At 45.8% G+C, this 22,332-nt stretch overlaps 1 protein-coding gene across 2 annotated transcripts; it reads left to right on the top strand.

The window, feature by feature from the left end:
• Positions 1-7,287: 7,287 nt before the first annotated feature.
• LOC115182075 (E3 ubiquitin-protein ligase Mdm2) lies at positions 7,288-22,089 on the top strand. Of its 2 annotated transcripts, none has more exons than XM_029743726.1 (11): positions 7,288-7,391; positions 9,022-9,111; positions 9,224-9,298; positions 12,499-12,632; positions 13,231-13,280; positions 13,465-13,523; positions 16,262-16,325; positions 19,007-19,170; positions 19,759-19,914; positions 20,165-20,236; positions 21,118-22,089. In XM_029743726.1, the coding sequence occupies exons 2-11, from the start codon at positions 9,034-9,036 to the stop codon at positions 21,718-21,720; spliced, it is 1,455 nt and encodes a 484-aa protein (XP_029599586.1). In that variant the 5' UTR covers positions 7,288-7,391; positions 9,022-9,033; the 3' UTR covers positions 21,721-22,089. The 2 variants fall into 2 exon arrangements, with proteins under 2 accessions (XP_029599586.1, XP_029599585.1); XM_029743725.1 differs by lacking the exon at positions 7,288-7,391 and adding an exon at positions 8,689-8,857.
• Positions 22,090-22,332: the final 243 nt, after the last annotated feature.

The raw sequence follows: 22,332 nt of genomic DNA, 5'->3' as shown, positions 1-22,332 counted from the left end.
GTTTTTGTCTTATTTAGGAAGCTTGGGGAAGTTACCTGAACCTGCCACAGAGCATTGACAGGCCCATTAACAGCTGTATGAATGGAGGTTAGGTAGGGCTCTGTTTTCATAGTGCTGCTCACAACCTATTTATGTCAAAGGTTGCTGAAGTGAAAAGTAATGCATATCTCAAATACTTTCTAATTACAGATTGTTTCGTGGAAAAAGGACTAAATCACATTTGTTTGTTGAACATTCTGATTGCTGCTGGGACAGTCCTGAGAAACAGGACTACATACAACTTTTTCTTTATTTCACCTTTATTTAACCAGGTAGGCTAGTTGAGAACAAGTTCTCATTTACAACTGCGACCTGGCCAAGATAAAGCAAAGCAGTTTGACACATACAACAACACAGAGTTACACATGGGCTTGCCCTTTACAAGTTAGTCAACATGATATCATACAGGACTGGAATAAGACTTGGGTCCTATTCATTAGTGCACGCTGTAGCAAAACGTTTTGCAACAGAAAACCAAAACAAGCGTTTCTTACTGGACAAGTTCAGTTATTCCTTCCCTGTTTCAGTCTGTTTTCTTATGTTTGGCGTCGAGTGAATACGAACCTGCGATGGGAGGTGGTGTTGACGAGAAAAATCTAGGTAGGTGGGGACTGTGCTACAAGGTACAGGCAGTTCCCTGGTCTCAGAGAGTGGCCTCAGTGTTCTGCTGTCTGCTCAGCCTCTCTAGGTTCACAGGCTTGCCATTGTGGCTCAGTGTAGTGTGTACACACCCAACCACCAGAGGCCAACAAAAACACATGAGCCAAATAACAAGGACATATCTGTGGTAGCACAGAACTTCAGTCCCCGGGGGCTCGTCCCAAATGCCACCCTACTCCCTATATAGTGCACTACCTTTGACAAGAGCCCCATGGGGAGGTAGTCCCCTAATATAAAGGGAATAGGATGCTATTTGAGAGACGGCTTCCCCTTTCAGTATAAACTGGAACTGAATGGTTACGTGGCTATTTATAACTCTTCAACGTTATCCTACCCTGCTCATTGGCAAAGTCAATGAAGCCGGTGAGAGACTTGTGAGACTGATGAGACGGCATCATGTAAGATTTAGTATTATAGAATTATTTCCAGTCGCCAGAGACCCATCAAGTAAATCTAATCACAATATCAATTACTTTACAAATTCTATAATCATCCCATTCGTTGAAGCAAGTGGATAACTTGACTTTAATCGTAAACTTTAATGACTTAATGGTTTAAGGCATTAAGGCTAAATCCAAATGTGTGTTAATGGCCTTTGCCATTCCATTTGTACTAATTAGAAGTTCTAAAGGATTAATAACACTTATTGGAGGTTATAAGGCTTAATAACATGCCCTGACATGTTGAGGCTCTGAAAGAACATGTCGTTCTAAAATAACATCTGACTCATTATGTCAGCCCTTCTAGGAATGAGAGGGGGAGCAGGCTGGAAAATATGCCAACGATACCAGAGAAGACCAAAAACTTTCTGCTGGTTCAAGGACAAATAGAAGATTTGATGTATTTTGATGCACACAAAAGTTATCAACAAAACAGACCATTTATAATGAATCTTCCACTTTTCATTTTGTCCATCATTAAACACATTTGTCAAGGAGCCATTTCTGACCAATAGGCCTTTCCTTTTTAGAAGTTGTGGTTTGACTTTCATTAACCAAGGATAGTCGTGACGTTTCTCACGGTCTCAATGACCACTAGTTCCATGACCACTAGTTCCATGACCATTAGTTCCATGACCACTAGTTCCATGACCATTAGTTCCATGACCACTAGTTCCATGACCACTAGTTCCATGACAATTAGTTCCATGACCACTAGTTCCATGACCACTAGTTCCATGACCACTAGTTCCATGACCATTAGTTCCATGACCACTAGTTCCATGACCATTAGTTCCATGACCACTAGTTCCATGACCATTAGTTCCATGACCACTAGTTCCATGACCACTAGTTCCATGACCATTAGTTCCATGACCATTAGTTCCATGACCACTAGTTCCATGACCATTAGTTCCATGACCACTAGTTCATGACCACTAGTTCCATGACATTAGTTCCATGACCACTAGTTCCATGACCACTAGTTCCATGACCACTAGTTCCATGACCACTAGTTCCATGACCACTAGTTCCATGACCACTAGTTCCATGACCATTAGTTCCATGACCACTAGTTCCATGACCATTAGTTCCATGACCACTAGTTCCATGACCACTAGTTCCATGACCATTAGTTCCATGACCATTAGTTCCATGACCACTAGTTCCATGACCACTAGTTCCATGACCATTAGTTCCATGACCACTAGTTCCATGACCACTAGTTCCATGACCACTAGTTCCATGACCACTAGTTCCATGACCACTAGTTCCATGACCATTAGTTCCATGACCACTAGTTCCATGACCACTAGTTCCATGACCACTAGTTCCATGACCACTAGTTCCATGACCATTAGTTCCATGACCATTAGTTCCATGACCACTAGTTCCATGACCACTAGTTCCATGACCACTAGTTCCATGACCATTAGTTCCATGACCATTAGTTCCATGACCACTAGTTCCATAACCATTAGTTCCATGACCACTAGTTCCATGACCATTAGTTCCATGACCACTAGTTCCATGACCACTAGTTCCATGACCACTAGTTCCATGACCATTAGTTCCATGACCACTAGTTCCATGACCACTAGTTCCATGACCATTAGTTCCATGACCACTAGTTCAATGACCATTAGTTCCATGACCACTAGTTCCATGACCACTAGTTCCATGACCACTAGTTCCATGACCACTAGTTCCATGACCACTAGTTCCATGACCACTAGTTCCATGACCACTAGTTCCATGACCATTAGTTCCATGACCACTAGTTCCATGACCACTAGTTCCATGACCACTAGTTCCATGACCACTAGTTCCATGACCACTAGTTCCATGACCATTAGTTCCATGACCATTAGTTCCATGACCACTAGTTCCATGACCACTAGTTCCATGACCACTAGTTCCATGGCCACTAGTTCCATGACCATTAGTTCAATGACCATTAGTTCCATGACCACTAGTTCCATGACCACTAGTTCCATGACCATTAGTTCCATGACCATTAGTTCCATGACCACTAGTTCCATGACCATTAGTTCCATGACCACTAGTTCCATGACCATTAGTTCCATGACCACTAGTTCCATGACCACTAGTTCCATGACCATTAGTTCCATGACCATTAGTTCCATGACCACTAGTTCCATGACCACTAGTTCCATGACCATTAGTTCCATGACCACTAGTTCCATGACCACTAGTTCCATGACCATTAGTTCCATGACCACTAGTTCAATGACCATTAGTTCCATGACCACTAGTTCCATGACCACTAGTTCCATGACCACTAGTTCCATGACCATTAGTTCAATGACCACTAGTTCCATGACCACTAGTTCCATGACCACTAGTTCCATGACCATTAGTTCCATGACCACTAGTTCCATGACCACTAGTTCCATGACCATTAGTTCCATGACCATTAGTTCCATGACCATTAGTTCCATGACCACTAGTTCCATGACCACTAGTTCCATGACCACTAGTTCCATGACCACTAGTTCCATGACCATTAGTTCCATGACCACTAGTTCCATGACCACTAGTTCCATGGCCACTAGTTCCATGACCATTAGTTCAATGACCATTAGTTCCATGACCACTAGTTCCATGACCATTAGTTCAATGACCATTAGTTCCATGTATCTTCTGTTGTAGATTCACTTATACCAGTTTATTCTCTGTTCTTCTAACCAAAGGACTAGCATCATATGGACTAGCATCATAAGGACTAGCATCATATGGACTAGCATCAAAAGGACTAGTATCACATCCGCCACACTGATCCTCAACACGGGGGTCTCTCAGGGCTGCGTGCTCAGTCCCCTCCTGTACTCCCTGTTCACTCATGACTGCACGGCCAGGCACGACTCCAACACCATTAAGTTTTCCGATGACACAACAGTGGTAGGCCTGATCAACGACGAGACAGCCTATAGGAAGGAGGTCAGAGACCTGGCCGTGTGGTGCCAGGACAACAACCTCTCCCTCAACGTGATCAAGACAAAGGAGATGATTGTGGACTACAGGAAAAGGAGGACCGAGCAGGGCTGTAGTGGAGCAGGTTGAGAGCTTCAAGTTCCCTGGTGTCCACATCACCAACAAACTAACATAGTCCAAGCACACCATGACAGTTGTGAAGCGGGCACGTCAAAACCTATTCCCCCTCAGGAGACTGAAAAGAATTGGCATGGGTCCTTAGATCCCCAAAAGGTTCTACAGCTGCACCATCAAGAACATCCTGACTGGTTGCATCACTGCCTGTTATGGCAACTGCTCGGCCTCCGACCGCAAGGCACTACAGAGGGTAGTGCGTACGGCTCAGTACATCACTGGGGCCAAGCTTCCTGCCATCCAGGACCTCTATACCAGGCGGTGTCAGCCCTAAAAATTGTCCAAGACTCCAGCCACCCTAGTCTTAGATTGTTCTCTCTGCTACCGCACGGCAAGTGGTACCGGAGCGCCAAGTCTAGGTCCAAGAGGCTTCTAAACAGCTTCTACCCCCAAGCCATAAGACTCCTGAACATCTAATCAAATGGCTACCCAGACTATTTGCATTGCCCCCCCCCCCCACCCCATTTTAAGCTGTTGCTACTCTCTGTAATTATCTATGCATAGTCACTTTAATAACTCTACCTGCATGTACATATTAACTCGACTAACCGGTACCCCCGCACATTGACTCTGTACCGGTACCCCCTGTATATAGCCTCCACATTGACTCTGTACCGGTACCCCCTGTATATAGCCTCCACATTGACTCTGCACCGGTACCCCCTGTATATAGCCTCCACATTGACTCTGTACCGGTATCCCCTGTATATAGCCTCCACATTGACTCTGTACCGGTACCCCCTGTATATAGCCTCCACATTGACTCTGTACCGGTACCCCCTGTATATAGCCTCCACATTGACTCTGTACCGGTACGCCCTGTATATAGCCTCCACATTGACTCTGTACCGTTACCCCCTGTATATAGCCTCCACATTGACTCTGTACCGGTACCCCCCTGTATATAGCCTCCACATTGACTCTGTACCGGTATCCCCTGTATATAGCCTCCACATTGACTCTGTACCGGTACCCCCTGTATATAGCCTCCACATTGACTCTGTACCGGTACCCCCTGTATATAGCCTCCACATTGACTCTGTACCGGTACGCCCTGTATATAGCCTCCACATTGACTCTGTACCGTTACCCCCTGTATATAGCCTCCACATTGACTCTGTACCGTTACCCCCTGTATATAGCCTCCACATTGACTCTGTACCGGTACCCCCTGTATATAGCCTCCACATTGACTCTGTAGCGGTACCCCCTGTATATAGCCTCCACATTGACTCTGTACCGGTACCCCCTGTATATAGCCTCCACATTGACTCTGTACCGTTACCCCCTGTATATAGCCTCGCTATTGTTATTTTACTGCTGCTCTTTAAATACTTGTTACTTTTTTTCTTTTTTTTCTTAAAACTGCATTGTTGGTTAAGGGCTTGTAGGTAACCATTTCACTGTAAGGTCTACACTTGTAGTTGGCGCATGTGACAAATAAAATTTGATTTGATAAGGTCTAGCATCATGGACTAGCTTCATATGGACTAGCATAAAGGTCTAGCATCATAAGGACAAGTATCATGGACAAGCATCATAAGGTCTAGCATCATAAGGACTAGCATCAAAAGGACTAGCATCATAAGGTCTAGCATCATGGACTAGCATCATAAGGTCTAGCATTATAAGAACTAGCATCATGGATTAGCATCATAAGGTCTAGCATCATAAGGACTAACATCATAAGGTCTAGCATCATGGATTAGCATCATAAGGACTAGCATCAAAAGGACTAGCATCATAAGGTCTAGCATCATGGACTAGCATCATAAGGTCTAGCATTATAAGAACTAGCATCATGGATTAGCATCATAAGGTCTAGCATCATAAGGACTAGCATCAAAAGGACTAACATCATAAGGTCTAGCATCATAAGGACTAGCATCATAAGGTCTAGCATCATGGACTAGCATCATAAGGTCTAGCATCATGGACTAGCATCATAAGGTCTAGCATCATAAGGACTAGCATCATGGATTAGCATCATAAGGTCAAGTATCATGGACTAGCATCATAAGGTCTAGCATCATAAGGACTAGCATCATGGATTAGCATCATAAGGTCTAGCATCATGGACTAGCATCATAAGGACTAGCATCATGGACTAGCATCATGGATTAGCATCATAAGGTCTAGCATCATGGACTAGCATCATAAGGTCTAGCATCATGGTCTAGCATCATGGACTAGCATCATAAGGTCTAGCGTTATAAGAACTAGCATCATGGATTAGCATCATAAGGTCTAGCATCATAAGGACTAGCATCATGGACTAGCATTATAAGGACTAGCATCATGGCACTATGATGATGAAGTGTGAACAGCCAGGACATGTCTCAGCATCCGACCAGACCACGTGCAGAGTAGAACTGCTGATCTAGGATCAGGTCCCTCATGTCCATGTTATCTTATTCATTGTGATCTAAAAGGCAAAATGAATCCTAGATCAGCACTCCTACGCTTGAGAAATGGCCCTAGAGCAGAGCTGGTTGGCAGAATAACAGAACGTAACACAAACACACTTTTGTCTCTGGCAGACGGAGGCAATGATTTCCGAGTCAGCAAGTAGCCATGTGAAGAGTCACAATGCCCCTGTTTCAACGAGCGAGTGCCATGTCAAGAGATTGACCCATATTGGAGTGAAGATACAGAAGAACACTGATGTATTCCTCTCTCAGGGGATAATGATGATGAATACACTTATAAAGCTAGACATACAGAAACATGTCTATTATATGAATTCAATGTGATTGATTTAATCTTCACACTGACTGTGTGATTTGAATAACTACCAATGCCATTTCCCCTCTGATGATTGAATCAATGATTAGGCAAAGAATGCATTGATGAATCGATCCAGCCAATCAAGTATTGGCTGAGTTCGTAGATAGTTCCCATGTTTGTTCCACTATAAAACTCTGAACATTCCCCACATGCATGTAGTCTATTTTCTTCTTCTTGTAAAAACGGACATATTTTTCTTCTTCTTGTGATTGATTAGTCAACCTGGTTCATCTTCAGTGCACGTGCCCTACTTTGGAACCGCCACTAGGGGCGACAAAATTAACGTTCGTTTGCCTCGCTAACTTTAGAAGCAAGTTATTGGATTGTGAAAGTAACGTAAGTGAAGCCAATAATGTGCTCTAAATCTATTTAACTATTGGTATGAACGTTTAAATGCAAGCTATTGTGTATAATAGTTTAACTATGAGTTATTTTGACATGAAATTTGTACAACAACTTCATTTGTAGAGCTAAAGTTTTAATAGCATTAGCCACATGCTAGAAGGCCTCTCATCCTCGTGTTTTCCTGATGGCTAAAACGGAAACTACTAGTAAGGAGTTAACGTTGAATAGCTAGACGTCAACACATAGTAGCGAAGTTGTGGTAGCTAGTAGTACAACGGCTCAACATGCAATGTAATGTTAACCTAACAAGAGTGTCGTCAAATATGTTTATCTGTGGTGTTGTAGTTACCCATCTAACAAAATGCACATGAAGATATATCAAAAAACGCTGCCTGGTAGCGACACCAACTTGCTAGTCAACGTCCGGACTATAGTAGTTGCTCGTTCAACAGTTTGATTTTGGCGGTGCAGCGTAACGTTAGTGGTTAGCTAGTTAAAACATGTATTGTAAATACCACACATTGAATCTAGCTAGATGCCTATGTTAAATACATTTGACTGTAACGTCGATGTTATTAATGTAAGTTATCAGCTATACTAACTTGCTAATATTGCACACTGGTCTACTTTACTGACTTTACACAACGGGGTCGTGTGTCTTTCCAAGCTGTTTGTCTTCATTGTGTTTTGACAGATTGATAGGAAACTATCCCATTTGGTTAGGTAGCAATAAAAGGATGAGGATTGAAGTGTAGGTAACGTTACTTTTCGCAGGTCAGTTTCTTTCATGCGATTGAATAACATTGATGGATATCTGCAACAGAAAAACTAAACTCATGACCAAATGTTAGATCAGATAAAGAATTGTTATCAGTGAGTCCAGATGTCAAACCCCTCTTAATGTTGGTGACAGATCGTTACTTTGGCTTTAATCCCGTACTTTGTAATTTCATATCCACGGTGGTAACGTTAATATCCAGTGGCAACCAGTTTTCATGTCCAATAGTTCACCTGTCAACTTGCATGGCTCTTTGTTTGTTTGGAAAAGCAATAGCTAAGCGAGTCAGTCGAGACACCCTTCCTCCAACCCTGCCCATGTCAGTAAAACAGCTGATAGTTACACAATGTAGGGCTGTAGTAAACGGGGACATGCCCGGGCATATCCAACTGTAGCGGCCAGCTCAGCACTAAGGGCGGAGGCGGGTGTACAGACGCAGGGTGGCCGCTAGGTGGGCCAGTCAAAGCGGTGTGCTCGTCATGCTAGAACATGTTAGGTGAGGTTAGTCATCTAGTTTCAGCCATACGGCGGCTGCGTCCAATAGCATCCTAGCGTCACCAGCCGCAGCAGTGCTAGTCCTGACATGTCTCTGAGCCTATTTAAATCCGGGGGAGACGGGGAAGTGGTTCCTAATGCTACCAGCCGACCTCAAGCACTTTAGATACACAATATGAAGGGGGTAAATAAACATCTACTCATTAGTACTTCTATCTATTTATTTAGGTAAACTTGTTTTTGTCTTCCAAAGCTTGTCTTGAAGACATGTATGTAATTGTATAATTTTATAAGGCATTGCATGTTAACTTGGAAATGAAAATGTATTTTACCTCTACTCTTCGACAGGTGAAAGACAGAATGGCAGAGAATTGTGAGAGAATGTCAGAATGGCATAGAAGTAGTTCCCAAATAAATACGTTGGACAATGACAAACTTGTAAGTATTAACTGCAATCGCTTTCTCTCTATCACACTATTTAAGTCATATTTGTTTACAGTTACATTGAATGTAATATAATGTATTTTGTTTATGTGCTGTATTTTCACAGGTACGACCAAAAGAGAAACTGCATATCTTATTACAGCAGGCAGGTGCAGACAAAGACGTTTTCACCATGAAAGAGGTAAGAAGTGAGCTGACAGCTGGCTGTCTTGTTTCCTATATCCTGCTGATATAGAACCACTAGTCTTTGGCTTAACTTTACTTAATCAACTTATTGTTGCATGAAGCAGACAGAGGAAACCTTTTAAGATCCTCAATAGACATTATCTCCCAGACTTTTCAGTTTCTGTAATTATTTTCTAGTCTCACATTTTTCTTTTATTCAGTTTTTACATTTAAATATTTGATGTTTTGAATTTCCAATTGCAGTATATCTTAGGGTTTAATGCTAGAATAGTGGATATTAGTTTCTAAGGGGGGAAAGTCACTCTTAATTTGCCATTAGCAGCCAAACTACTGGTATATACATTGTGTAGGTGTTTCTGGATTATTCTCTACATCGCTAGATTTACAATAGTTTCACTATTGATTGTCGCTTTCATCGGCATACGGTAGATGCTCTCAAAAATTAGAATGGCTTTGACTTGGTTCTATTGTTTTCCTATTGGTATACTGTTTTACCTACTTTAGTTGATCGAACTGATTGTAGTGTCTACTAAACTAGAATACAAATGCACTGTCATTTAAGAGCTATGATTGGCTAGCAGACCACCTTGGTTTGAGGACAAGTCACACAGCTTTGATGAGACATGTCAGGGGGTCTGTCTGTGTGAGAGTCTGAGTCATAGAGACTGGTGATTATCTTAGTTAGAATGTTAGAACGTTCAGCCACCTCTTGACTTCTACTCTGACTCACTGGGGTTCTAACGGACCTCAGGAATGTCTAACTAGTCTGGGACTCCGTGTTTGGCTCCTTCCTCTGTTGTTCATCAGGGAGACAGAGTTATCTCAGAGAGAGAGAGAGAGGCACTCCTCTGATGCTTTGGTTTATAGAGTGTATGGGAGTGCTGAGCGTTTTACTGGTCCACATTGATTGCTGGAAAATGTGTTTACAGTCTGTGTAATCTGCTTTTATCATAAGGAACTGATACCTTCATGGCAGTGATCAGTCTATCACAATAGCCTCCTGTCAGCTAGAGAAGTATATTGGATGGAGTCATATACTTCTACTCAGTGCAATGATCATGTGTCTGTCAGTTGACTGTCTAAATTGTGACCCAGAATACTCTGGATCAGTATGGGATGAGGTGTATCAACTAGACTGAGACAGGACTGTCTGGATCAGTATATGGAGGGAGGGTATCTACTAGACTGAAACAGGACTGTCTGGATCAGTATATGGAGGGAGGGTATCTACTAGACTGAAACAGGACTGTCTGGATCAGTATATGGGGGAGGGTATCAACTAGACTGAGACAGGACTGTCTGGATCAGTATATGGGGGAGGGTATCAACTAGACTGAGACAGGACTGTCTGGATCAGTATATGGAAGGAGGGTATCTACTAGACTGAGACAGGACTGTCTGGATCAGTATATGGAGGGAGGGTATCTACTAGACTGAGACAGGACTGTCTGGATCAGTATATGGAGGGAGGGTATCTACTAGACTGAGACAGGACTGTCTGGATCAGTATATGGAGGGAGGGTATCTACTAGACTGAGACAGGACTGTGTGGATCAGTATATGGAGGGAGGGTATCAACTAGACTGAGACAGGACTGTCTGGATCAGTATATGGAGGGAGGGTATCTACTAGACTGAGACAGAGCTGTCTGGATCAGTATATGGAGGGAGGGTATCTACTAGACTGAGACAGGACTGTCTGGATCAGTATATGGAAGGAGGGTATCAACTAGACTGAGACAGGACTGTCTGGATCAGTATATGGGGGAGGGTATCAACTAGACTGAGACAGGACTGTCTGGATCAGTATATGGAAGGAGGGTATCTACTAGACTGAGACAGGACTGTCTGGATCAGTATATGGAAGGAGGGTATCTACTAGACTGAGACAGGACTGTCTGGATCAGTATATGAAAGGAGGGTATCTACTAGACTGAGACAGGACTGTCTGGATCAGTATATGGAGGGAGGGTATCAACTAGACTGAGACAGGACTGTCTGGATCAGTATATGGAGGGAGGGTATCTACTAGACTGAGACAGGACCGTCTGGATCAGTATATGGAGGGAGGGTATCTACTAGACTGAGACCGGACTGTCTGGATCAGTATATGGGGGAGGGTATCAACTAGACTGAGACAGGACTGTCTGGATCAGTATATGGGGGAGGGTATCTACTAGACTGAGACAGGACTGTCTGGATCAGTATATGGAAGGAGGGTATCTACTAGACTGAGACAGGACTGTCTGGATCAGTATATGGAGGGAGGATATCTACTAGACTGAGACAGGACTGTCTGGATCAGTATATGGAGGGAGGGTATCTACTAGACTGAGACAGGACCGTCTGGATCAGTATATGGAGCGAGGGTATCTACTAGACTGAGACAGGACTGTCTGGATCAGTATATGGAGGGAGGGTATCAACTAGACTGAGACAGGACTGTCTGGATCAGTATATGGAGGGAGGGTATCTACTAGACTGAGACAGGACTGTCTGGATCAGTATATGGGGGAGGGTATCAACTAGACTGAGACAGGACTGTCTGGATCAGTATATGGAAGGAGGGTATCTACTAGACTGAGACAGGACTGTCTGGATCAGTATATGGAAGGAGGGTATCTACTAGACTGAGACAGGACTGTCTGGGTCAGTATATGGAGGGAGGGTATCAACTAGACTGAGACAGGACCGTCTGGATCAGTATATGGAGGGAGGGTATCAACTAGACTGAGACAGGACTGTCTGGATCAGTATATGGAGGGAGGGTATCAACTAGACTGAGACAGGACTGTCTGGATCAGTATATGGAGGGAGGGTATCTACTAGACTGAGACAGGACTGTCTGGATCAGTGTATGGAGGGAGGGTATCTACTAGACTGAGACAAAACTATTGGTGGTGCAGTCTTATCCTGAGACACTCCCAGGCTTCTTCTCTTGACCTCTGCCTGTACCCCCTGTTATGCTCTCTCTCCTCTTGACCCTTGACTGTATCCCTTGTTACTCTCTCATCTTGACCCCTGCCTGTACCCTGTTTCTCTCTCTCTTATGCATGTATGTATGTATGTATGTATGTATGTATGTATGTATGTATGTATGTATGTATGTATGTATGTATGTATGTATGTATGTGTGTGTGTGTGTGTGTGTGTGTGTGTGGTGTTGACCTCTGACCCCTGAGCTGTCTATTGTCAGGTGATATTCTACCTGGGGCAGTACATCATGAAGAAACAGCTTTATGACATGAAGCAGCAACACATAGTGCACTGTGCTGATGACCCCCTGGGGGCTGTACTGGGAGTGGACAGCTTCTCTGTTAAAGAACCACGGTGAGGACACACACTGCACGGTGTGGACATATTCTCCATCAAAGGGCCACTCACACAATAACACACACAGCTTGGACAATAAACCCCCAACACACACCCTGTTTGCTCAGCTTGCGTTGCTCTAATGCAGGCTCTCTACACAGGCTCTAATGCAGGCTCTCTACACAGCCTCTAATGCAGCTCCTCTACACAGGCTCTAATACAGACTCTGTCCTCTAATACAGCTCCCTGGCCTCTAATACAGACTCTGCCTCTAATCTCTAATACAGCTCCTCTGGTCCTCTAATACAGACCCTCTGGTCCTCTAATACAGACTCTGGTCCTCTAATACAGACTCTGGCCTCTAATACAACCCCTCTGGTCCTCTAATACAGCTCCTCTGGCCTCTAATCTCTAATACAGACCCTCTAGTCCTCTAATACAGCCACTTAATATGCTGCCACCTGTTGCATGTGTTTTTCAGATGTGTACTGATGGTTCAAAAAGGAAGTTAGTGAAATTGATGAGCAGCCTTCTGTTTGCTAAACAAATGAGAGCTGTCTGGTAGTGAAAGCGTTTCAGTGTGCTAATGTTAGCCTTGTGGGTTTTGTTCTTTCAGAGTCCTCTTCGCTATGATCACACAAAATCTCCTAGCAGTGAAAAATCAAGGTACTTTTAGCTTTCCTTTTGTCACTTGTATTGTCCTGTAGTATATCAACTAGAAACATCTCTTTTGAAAAAGCCATTTGTACGCTAGGCAGTTCAATGTTGCGTTATGTATTGGGCTGATAAGACCAGTGAAGAAGTAGTCTATTCTGATTTTTTAAATGAAGATGTTTCTTTTTCCTTTTAGAATCCCAATCTGTCTTCACGGAACCCAGGAGCCAGAGTGAACCGGATAGAGGGCCTAAGGTAAGAAGACCACATAGAAAGAGCATCTATTCATTGTATTTCTATGGTAGACACATTAAACTAAATCAAGGGGGGAAAAACAGAGCTTGTGGTTGGTTGAAACGTTCCAGCGGAGGCATTGCTATAATGTTGCCGTACAGGATGGCAGCTGTTTTACAAGCTCCGACACAACGTTGCTATTTTGTCATTTAGCCGTAATAAAAATAAAAAAAATCCCATTAATTGTTTCCGCTGTAATTTATTTCAACCGACAAGAACTTCATCTGCCCTGGGCTCTTTCTGTAATTCCAACCCAGTTTTACGGGCTGCCCCTTGAGGAAACTTTTGTAGCCACTAGTGTCTAACCAGGGCTGGGATAATGTCAATGTTGCATTGACTAGACAGTAGCTGGGATAATGTTGCATTGACTAGACAGTAGCTGGGATAATGTTGCATTGACTAGACAGTAGCTGGGATAATGTCAGTGTTGCATTGACTAGACAGTAGCTGGGATAATGTCAGTGTTGAATTGACTAGACAGTAGCTGGTACAATGTCAATGTTGCATTGACTAGACAGTAGCTGGGATAATGTTGCATTGACTAGACAGTAGCTGGTACAATGTCAGTGTTGCATTGACTAGACAGTAGCTGGTACAATGTCAATGTTGCATTGACTAGACAGTAGCTGGTACAATGTCAATGTTGCATTGACTAGACAGTAGCTGGGATAATGTTGCATTGACTAGACAGTAGCTGGGATAATGTCAGTGTTGCATTGACTAGACAGTAGCTGGGATAATGTCAGTGTTGCATTGACTAGACAGTAGCTGGTACAATGTCAGTGTTGCATTGACTAGACAGTAGCTGGGATAATGTCAGTGTTGCATTGACTAGACAGTAGCTGGTACAATGTCAGTGTTGCATTGACTAGACAGTAGCTGGTACAATGTCAATGTTGCATTGACTAGACAGTAGCTGCTACTGTCTGATACTTGTGAAATCTGTTTATGACAGTTTGCGGTGGAACACGTGAAAATTGCATGTACTTTCAGAATAGTTTGTCGAGCTAGTCATAGGTGAGCTGGTAGCTACTGGTAGCTGGCTATCGACCTGTTGGAGAGCACTGCCATAGACCCACTCCAATTTGCATACCGCCCCAAACAATGTTCCCTCTGTTTTTTATCACTGAGAAAATTTCAGGTCTGATGAGCACAAACTTGAACGTTGTGAAAATCCTGTTCAACGCCCGGCACGCGCTTACTGTAAACACTGAGGCTGTACCTGCTTTAAGTTAGTTTTAACAGTGGCCAGGTAGGCTGCTGTGGCTATTTGATCATAATGTAGGCCTACCAGAGTGGCCTACCATCAAAAACAATGGAGAGAATTAATCCCGTAACATTTTAATATGGAAATAGCTGTTATATCTTTCAGCTGACAGTAGCAGCCAATGTGTGGTGTTCAATGTAGACCTACATTCCATGAGACTTGTGAGAAAAAAAAAACATGCTGGGCTTGACATGAACCTGTTTATCCACTTGTCCTTCAGACAAGGAGGTGACTGAATATTGTGTTTGATGCAAGAAACCACTTTACAAAATAAAATGCAGCATTATTCCCATACCATTATTACAGAGAATCAGACAAATGATGCTACCCTCTGCCTATTGGCTACTTAGCTTATTCAAACCTGTCTCAAAATACAATACTGCCCCTTTAAGACGACAAAAAAGCTTTTTACCTGACTTGTGTTTCAAAGCTGTCTAGAAATGTATACGTTTTGTGCTCTTGTTGGAAGCGATCACTTCCCCATTGCTGACTACAAGTTATCTATAACTGGGCTAATAACTCACTAACTAGCAAATGTGCACAAGTCGCTCTCGCTTTGATTTCAAAACAAGCTCATCTACTCACGACCGCTCATGCTGTAAAAACAGTCCAGTCAATGGCACAGATCCATATATGGCAATGGTCTATTTGCATATAGGTCTACTACAGCTCTGATTGGTTATGCCTGTGTCGTGCCTGTCAATGCAATAGAATCCTACTCCGATGCGTTCTGACCACTTTGTAATTTTCCACTTCTCTTTGGCAGTTGGAAATGAACAGAAGGAATGATTTGTAGCATTTTTAAATGGAGACTATTTAACAAAAGTAATTGCGAGCACTTTAACATGTTGTTTGATGGTATTTCATGGGGGGAAATATTTAGATCGATGTGGAGTCTGCTTACCAGACTTTTCTCACATCTTTCAATTGTGTATTTTTCACCACTGCTTTCCCTTAGTTAAACCACCTAAGAGAGCAGCAGAAAGGTTCTAGAAACCTTGGTTTACAACCGGTCTCAAAAATTGTTGTTTAGCGGTGGGCCACCGTTACTAAATGAATGTAGGGAGAAAGACTTCTCCATCACCCTGCATTTTAAAGAGTTACAAACAGACTGTAAATCAAATCAAATGTTATTGGTCACACACACGTGTTTAGCGAAAATGCTTGCGATCAAACTAATTGCCTAGCTCTGTGTCACAGACATAAACATACTCAACCTCAAGTTGAAACAACTTTAGTTGTGTTGCAGAGTGATGTTTTATACTGGCACGTGTTCCAAGACGGTCTCCCTTGGAGCTTCTGATGCGGTTTTTCCTGTGATGTCGTTTTAAGTGGTAGATGTGCCTGAGTGAGTTTTATAGACAGACTCCCTCAGTGTCCTGGTTCACTGGTTGATTTCTCTAACGGTTCCTCCTGTTTAATCTGTTTACAGGAGACAGACTCAGACTGTCATTCATCATCTACCTCAGAACGCAGGAGGAGGAGGAGTGACCCTGGTGAGTGTCTGTCTGTCTGTCTGCCTGTCTGCCTGTCTGCCTGTCTGCCTGTCTGTCTGCCTGTCTGTTGGAGTACTCCAGCAGTGTGTACATAAGTCTACACCTACTAACTACACCAGTCCTGCTCATGTGGATCTGTGCTGTAACGTTCTCCTGGAGAAAAACTGTCACGTCAGACCGCATGGCTTCATGACGTCACGTCAGACCGCATGGCTTCATGACCTCACGTCAGACCGCATGGCTTCATGACGTCACGTCAGACAAAGCATAGAACCACAGTCACTTTTAATGGGTCCGTCCAGACTTGTCCTTCTTGACAGGGGTGTTCTGGCCATCTGTAGCCAGGCAGGCAGACGTGGTGGTCTGAGATGTTATCTCTGTGTGGGATAAGATCAGCTATCAGACCGTAGGAACGCTCTGGTCTGGAGGACCGGCTATCAGACCGTGGGAACGCTCTGGTCCGGAGGACCGGCTATCAGACCGTAGGAACGCTCTGGTCCAGAGGACCGGCTATCAGACCGTAGGAACGCTCTGGTCCGGAGGACCGGCTATCAGACCGTAGGAACGCTCTGGTCCGGAGGACCGGCTATCAGACCGTAGGAACTCTCTGGTCCGGAGGACCGGCTATCAGACCGTAGGAACGCTCTGGTCCGGAGGACCGGCTATCAGACCGTAGGAACGCTCTGGTCCGGAGGACCGGCTATCAGACCGTAGGAACGCTCTGGTCCGGAGGACCGGCTATCAGACCGTGGGAACGCTCTGGTCCGGAGGACCGGCTATCAGACCGTAGGAACTCTCTGGTCCGGAGGACCGGCTATCAGACCGTAGGAACGCTCTGGTCCGGAGGACCGGCTATCGGACCGTGGGAACGCTCTGGTCCGGAGGACCGGCTATCAGACCGTGGGAACGCTCTGGTCCGGAGGACCGGCTATCAGACCGTAGGAACGCTCTGGTCCGGAGGACCGGCTATCGGACCGTAGGAACTCTCTGGTCCGGAGGACCGGCTATCAGACCGTAGGAACGCTCTGGTCCGGAGGACCGGCTATCAGACCGTAGGAACGCTCTGGTCCGGAGGACCGGCTATCAGACCGTGGGAACGCTCTGGTCCGGAGGACCGGCTATCAGACCGTGGGAACGCTCTGGTCCGGAGGACCGGCTATCAGACCGTAGGAACGCTCTGGTCCGGAGGACCGGCTATCAGACCGTGGGAACGCTCTGGTCCGGAGGACCGGCTATCAGACCGTAGGAACGCTCTGGTCCGGAGGACCGGCTATCAGACCGTAGGAACGCTCTGGTCCGGAGGACCGGCTATCAGACCGTGGGAACGCTCTGGTCCGGAGGACCGGCTATCAGACCGTAGGAACGCTCTGGTCCGGAGGACCGGCTATCAGACCGTAGGAACGCTCTGGTCCGGAGGACCGGCTATCAGACCGTAGGAACGCTCTGGTCCGGAGGACCGGCTATCGGACCGTGGGAACGCTCTGGTCCGGAGGACCGGCTATCGGACCGTAGGAACTCTCTGGTCCGGAGGACCGGCTATCGGACCGTAGGAACGCTCTGGTCCGGAGGACCGGCTATCGGACCGTAGGAACGCTCTGGTCCGGAGGACCGGCTATCGGACCGTGGGAACGCTCTGGTCCGGAGGACCGGCTATCAGACCGTGGGAACGCTCTGGTCCGGAGGACCGGCTATCAGACCGTGGGAACGCTCTGGTCCGGAGGACCGGCTATCAGACCGTGGGAACGCTCTGGTCCGGAGGACCGGCTATCAGACCGTGGGAACGCTCTGGTCCGGAGGACCGGCTATCAGACCGTGGGAACGCTCTGGTCCGGAGGACCGGCTATCAGACCGTGGGAACGCTCTGGTCCGGAGGACCGGCTATCAGACCGTAGGAACGCTCTGGTCCGGAGGACCGGCTATCAGACCGTAGGAACGCTCTGGTCCGGAGGACCGGCTATCAGACCGTAGGAACGCTCTGGTCCGGAGGACCGGCTATCAGACCGTAGGAACGCTCTGGTCCGGAGGACCGGCTATCAGACCGTAGGAACGCTCTGGTCCGGAGGACCGGCTATCAGACCGTAGGAACGCTCTGGTCCGGAGGACCGGCTATCAGACCGTAGGAACGCTCTGGTCCGGAGGACCGGCTATCGGACCGTAGGAACGCTCTGGTCCGGAGGACCGGCTATCGGACCGTAGGAACGCTCTGGTCCGGAGGCTGTGGAGAATGTTTTCAGATGACTTCTCCTCACAATGAGTCTCTTCAGGCCCAAAGCAGCCTGACGGCATCCACACACAGACATCACAAAGACATGCTTGTTCCTAACGGACCAGGGGGGAATCCACAACAGTCCTAGCCTGATGGATTGAACTGGACCATTTTAAGGACTGGGGTTTTATTGCTCTTAGCTACTGGTCGTACCTCAGGGCCCAGTACACATATACGGCTATAAACAAATCCTTGATGTCTTGTAAACATCACATATTCATTGTCATCAAGGGAGAAACGGCTTCGTTGAAGACTATCAGTATGTTTCACTATGTCAACAAGAGTGATTGGATGCACAATATTCTTCTCTATTGGCATCAGAGGAGAAATGGTTTATTTGAAAGACATTGTTAACAGTGGTATTTGATGTGTCAACCTGACTAAAACCACTGCTCACCCCTCTGTTCTATTCCAGATGGGACATCATCGACACAAGAGGAGGACGGGTGTGAGTCCAGGAAGAGACATAGGTCAGACAGCTTTTCTCTGACCTTTGACGACAGCATGTCCTGGTGTGTGATTGGAGGCCTGAGACGAGACCGTAGGAGCAGCGAGTCTTCAGACTCACACAGTAACACTGTGAGTAGCCTCCTCCTGTAACTCTGTGGGGGAGCCTCCTCCTGTAACTCTGTGGGGGGAGCCTCCTCCTGTAACTCTGTGGGGGGAGCCTCCTCCTGTAACTCTGTGGGGGGAGCCTCCTCCTGTAACTCTGTGGGGGGAGCCTCCTGTAACTCTGTGGGGGGAGCCTCCTGTAACTCTGTGGGGGAGCCTCCTCCTGTAACTCTGTGGGGGAGCCTCCTCCTGTAACTCTGTGGGGGAGCCTCCTGTAACTCTGTGGGGGAACCTCCTGTAACTCTGTGGGGGAGCCTACTGCAGTACAACTATTTACCCTGTCAGACTGTAGTTTCACCAATCCTAAATAAAAGGAGGGTGAGATCCTAAACTAGAGAATACCTGCTGGGTTACAAAATGATACAGGTGAAGGAATGAGATGATTCATTCCTACACATAATGGTCAGACGAAATGTTTCACGTCTAGTGTGTGACATCGGTTTGTTCAGTACTTTAGATTCTGAGTAAAAAAATGATGATTGTAATTTGTAAATCTAATCGGCAGCTGTGTAAGTCCCATGTTACTGAGCTCTCTCTCTTTGTCCCTCTCAACAGGAAGTAGGTTCATTGGTCAGTGACGTGTGTGACGATGTTCTGAGCCAGGATCTGGACTCAGACTCTGATAACTTCAGCGTGGAGTTTGAGGTGGAGTCCATCGACTCGGATGCCTACAGCGATCCCGAAGAGGCTTCAGTGTCTGGAGAGGACGAGGTCTCGGCTCACTGTCTTTTCAACTGTGTCTGTGTTTCCGCTGCATTTATTTAGCTGTGGTGCACCACCACAACAACAAAAAGCAGACCTTTTCAGTGGTTCTAAAAATTATCACGGGGGGGCATGCTCCCGGACCCCCCGAGGAAACATTGGTGTGTGTGTGTTTTTCATTTCAAACAGCTCCCTCTAGTGTCCTGGGGTCAAACTGCAGCTGTTGACTCCCTGTGTCTCTCTTGTTGTTCTCTCACAGGTGTATGAAGTCACCATCTTTGAAGCAGAGGAGGAGGACTCGTTCGATGACGACACTGAAATCACGGAAGCAGTATGTTTCATATTACCCATGATAAAACAAATCTAATCAACACAAGGATACAACAGATCATTTCTCACAATTCTGATTGTCCAACAAGCTGCTTAGCTGTTTTTTTGTCACTCGCTACCAATGTTCTGGTTGGTTAGTGCCTGTGGTCTGATCTAGCGGTGGTGCCTGTGGTCTGATCTAGCGGTGGTGCCTGTGGTCTAATCTAGCGGTGGTGCCTGTGGTCTAATCTAGCGGTGGTGCCTGTGGTCTAATCTAGCGGTGGTGCCTGTGGTCTAATCTAGCGGTGGTGCCTGTGGTCTAATCTAGCGGTGGTGCCTGTGGTCTAATCTAGCGGTGGTGCCTGTGGTCTAATCTAGCGGTGGTGCCTGTGGTCTAATCTAGCGGTGGTGCCTGTGGTCTAATCTAGCGGTGGTGCCTGTGGTCTAATCTAGCGGTGGTGCCTGTGGTCTAATCTAGCGGTGGTGCCTGTGGTCTAAGTGGTGACTGTGGTCTGATCTAGCGGTGTGGTCTAATCTAGCGCTGTTGTCTAATCTAGCGCTGTTGTCTAATCTAGCAGTGTTGCCTGTTGTCTAATCTAGCGGTGTTGCCTAATCTAGCGGTGGTGCCTGTCGTCTAATCTAGCGGTGGTGCCTGTCGTCTAATCTAGCGGTGTTGTCTGTCGTCTAATCTAGCGGTGTTGTCTGTCGTCTAATCTAGCGGTGTTGTCTGTCGTCTAATCTAGCGGTGTTGTCTAATCTAGCGGTGTTGCCTGTTGTCTAATCTAGCGGTGCTGTGGTCTAATCTAGTGGTGTCATCTAGTGTTGTCTGTGGTCTAATCTAGCGGTGTTGTCTGTGGTCTAATCTAGTGTTGTCTGTGGTCTAATCTAGTGGTGTTGTTTCAGGACTACTGGAAGTGCTCAAAGTGTGAGGAGTTGAACCCTCCCCTCCCCCGTAACTGTAACCGCTGCTGGACACTAAGAATGGATTGGTTTCCCGAATCTGACAGCAACTCTGCTACCACCACCCTCAAACCCTTACCCCCCAAGCCTTCCCCAGCCCCGACAGAGCCCGACGAGACCGAAGGACTGGATGTCCCAGATGGGAAGAGAGCCAAGTCCCCCCTTCCCCTCCTCAAAGACTCCCAGGACTTGGTGTCCGTCTCTGGCCCCGATTCCCAAGACTCGGCCTGCTCCTCCCAGCCCTCCACCTCTTCTTCGAACTCCAATGGTGTAGGCTCAGGCTCGTCCTCTAGCGCCCCCTTCAGCCAAGAAGTGATGGTACCAGACCTGGAGCGTTTCAACAGCCTGGAGGCTCACCTCCCCGCCAGCTGCCTGGAGCCCTGCGTCATCTGTCAGACCAGGCCCAAGAACGGCTGCATCGTACACGGACGCACCGGACACCTCATGGCCTGTTACACCTGCGCCAGGAAACTGAAGAAGAGGAACAAGCTGTGTCCTGTCTGCAGGGAGCCTATCCAGTCTGTCGTCCTAATTTATCTCAGCTGAGGACGGCTATCGGCTAGACTGTACATTCCCTATGTAGTGCACTACTTTCAACCATGGCCCATAGGACTCTGGTCTAAAGTAGTGCACTACATAGGGAATAGGATGTAACCCATAGCTACACAACTCCCTGATCCCAAAACAACTTCAATCCTGAATGAATAAATAATATGTTTTAATTTGTTTATTTGGAAGTGGTTTTATTTATGAACAGAGTTTGTTGTCTCTATCAAACAAGGTGCCTGTTGTGTTGATTTGGGATTGATTTCTAGTGTTCAGTCAAATAGCCTTTCTAGTTTTTCAAATTCTCTTAGTGGTGATATATTCAATATATTTTATTATTTTCATTGAATAAAGAATGTCTTATCAAATGAACAGATATGTATATTGATTTTTCTTTGTTTATTTTCACCTTGTCTTCCCTCTATTCTGCACAGATGATAGTCTTTTATAATTGTATCTGTAATGACATGGGATTAAGCTACGTGAAAGTCAAATGTCTCACTAAAGTTCACCGGTAGAAAGAGACGTTTGTTGTCGACAAGAGAGCGAGTGGGTAGTAGTTGCTAGGGGGACGACTTTATATTTAAATCTTCAGGAAACATGCCTCAACCT

This window comes from Salmo trutta, unplaced genomic scaffold (assembly GCF_901001165.1).
Source record: "Salmo trutta unplaced genomic scaffold, fSalTru1.1, whole genome shotgun sequence".
NCBI lineage: Eukaryota > Metazoa > Chordata > Actinopteri > Salmoniformes > Salmonidae > Salmo > Salmo trutta.
Note: the sequence above shows the minus strand (reverse complement) of the source record. Positions and strands in the feature narration are given on the sequence as shown.

Coding starts and splice junctions, on each gene's coding strand:
- LOC115182075 (XM_029743725.1), top strand. Junction 9,112..9,223: donor CGTTGGACAATGACAAACTT/GTAAGTATTAAC, acceptor GTATTTTCACAG/GTACGACCAAAAGAGAAACT. Junction 13,281..13,464: donor CCTAGCAGTGAAAAATCAAG/GTACTTTTAGCT, acceptor TTTTCCTTTTAG/AATCCCAATCTGTCTTCACG.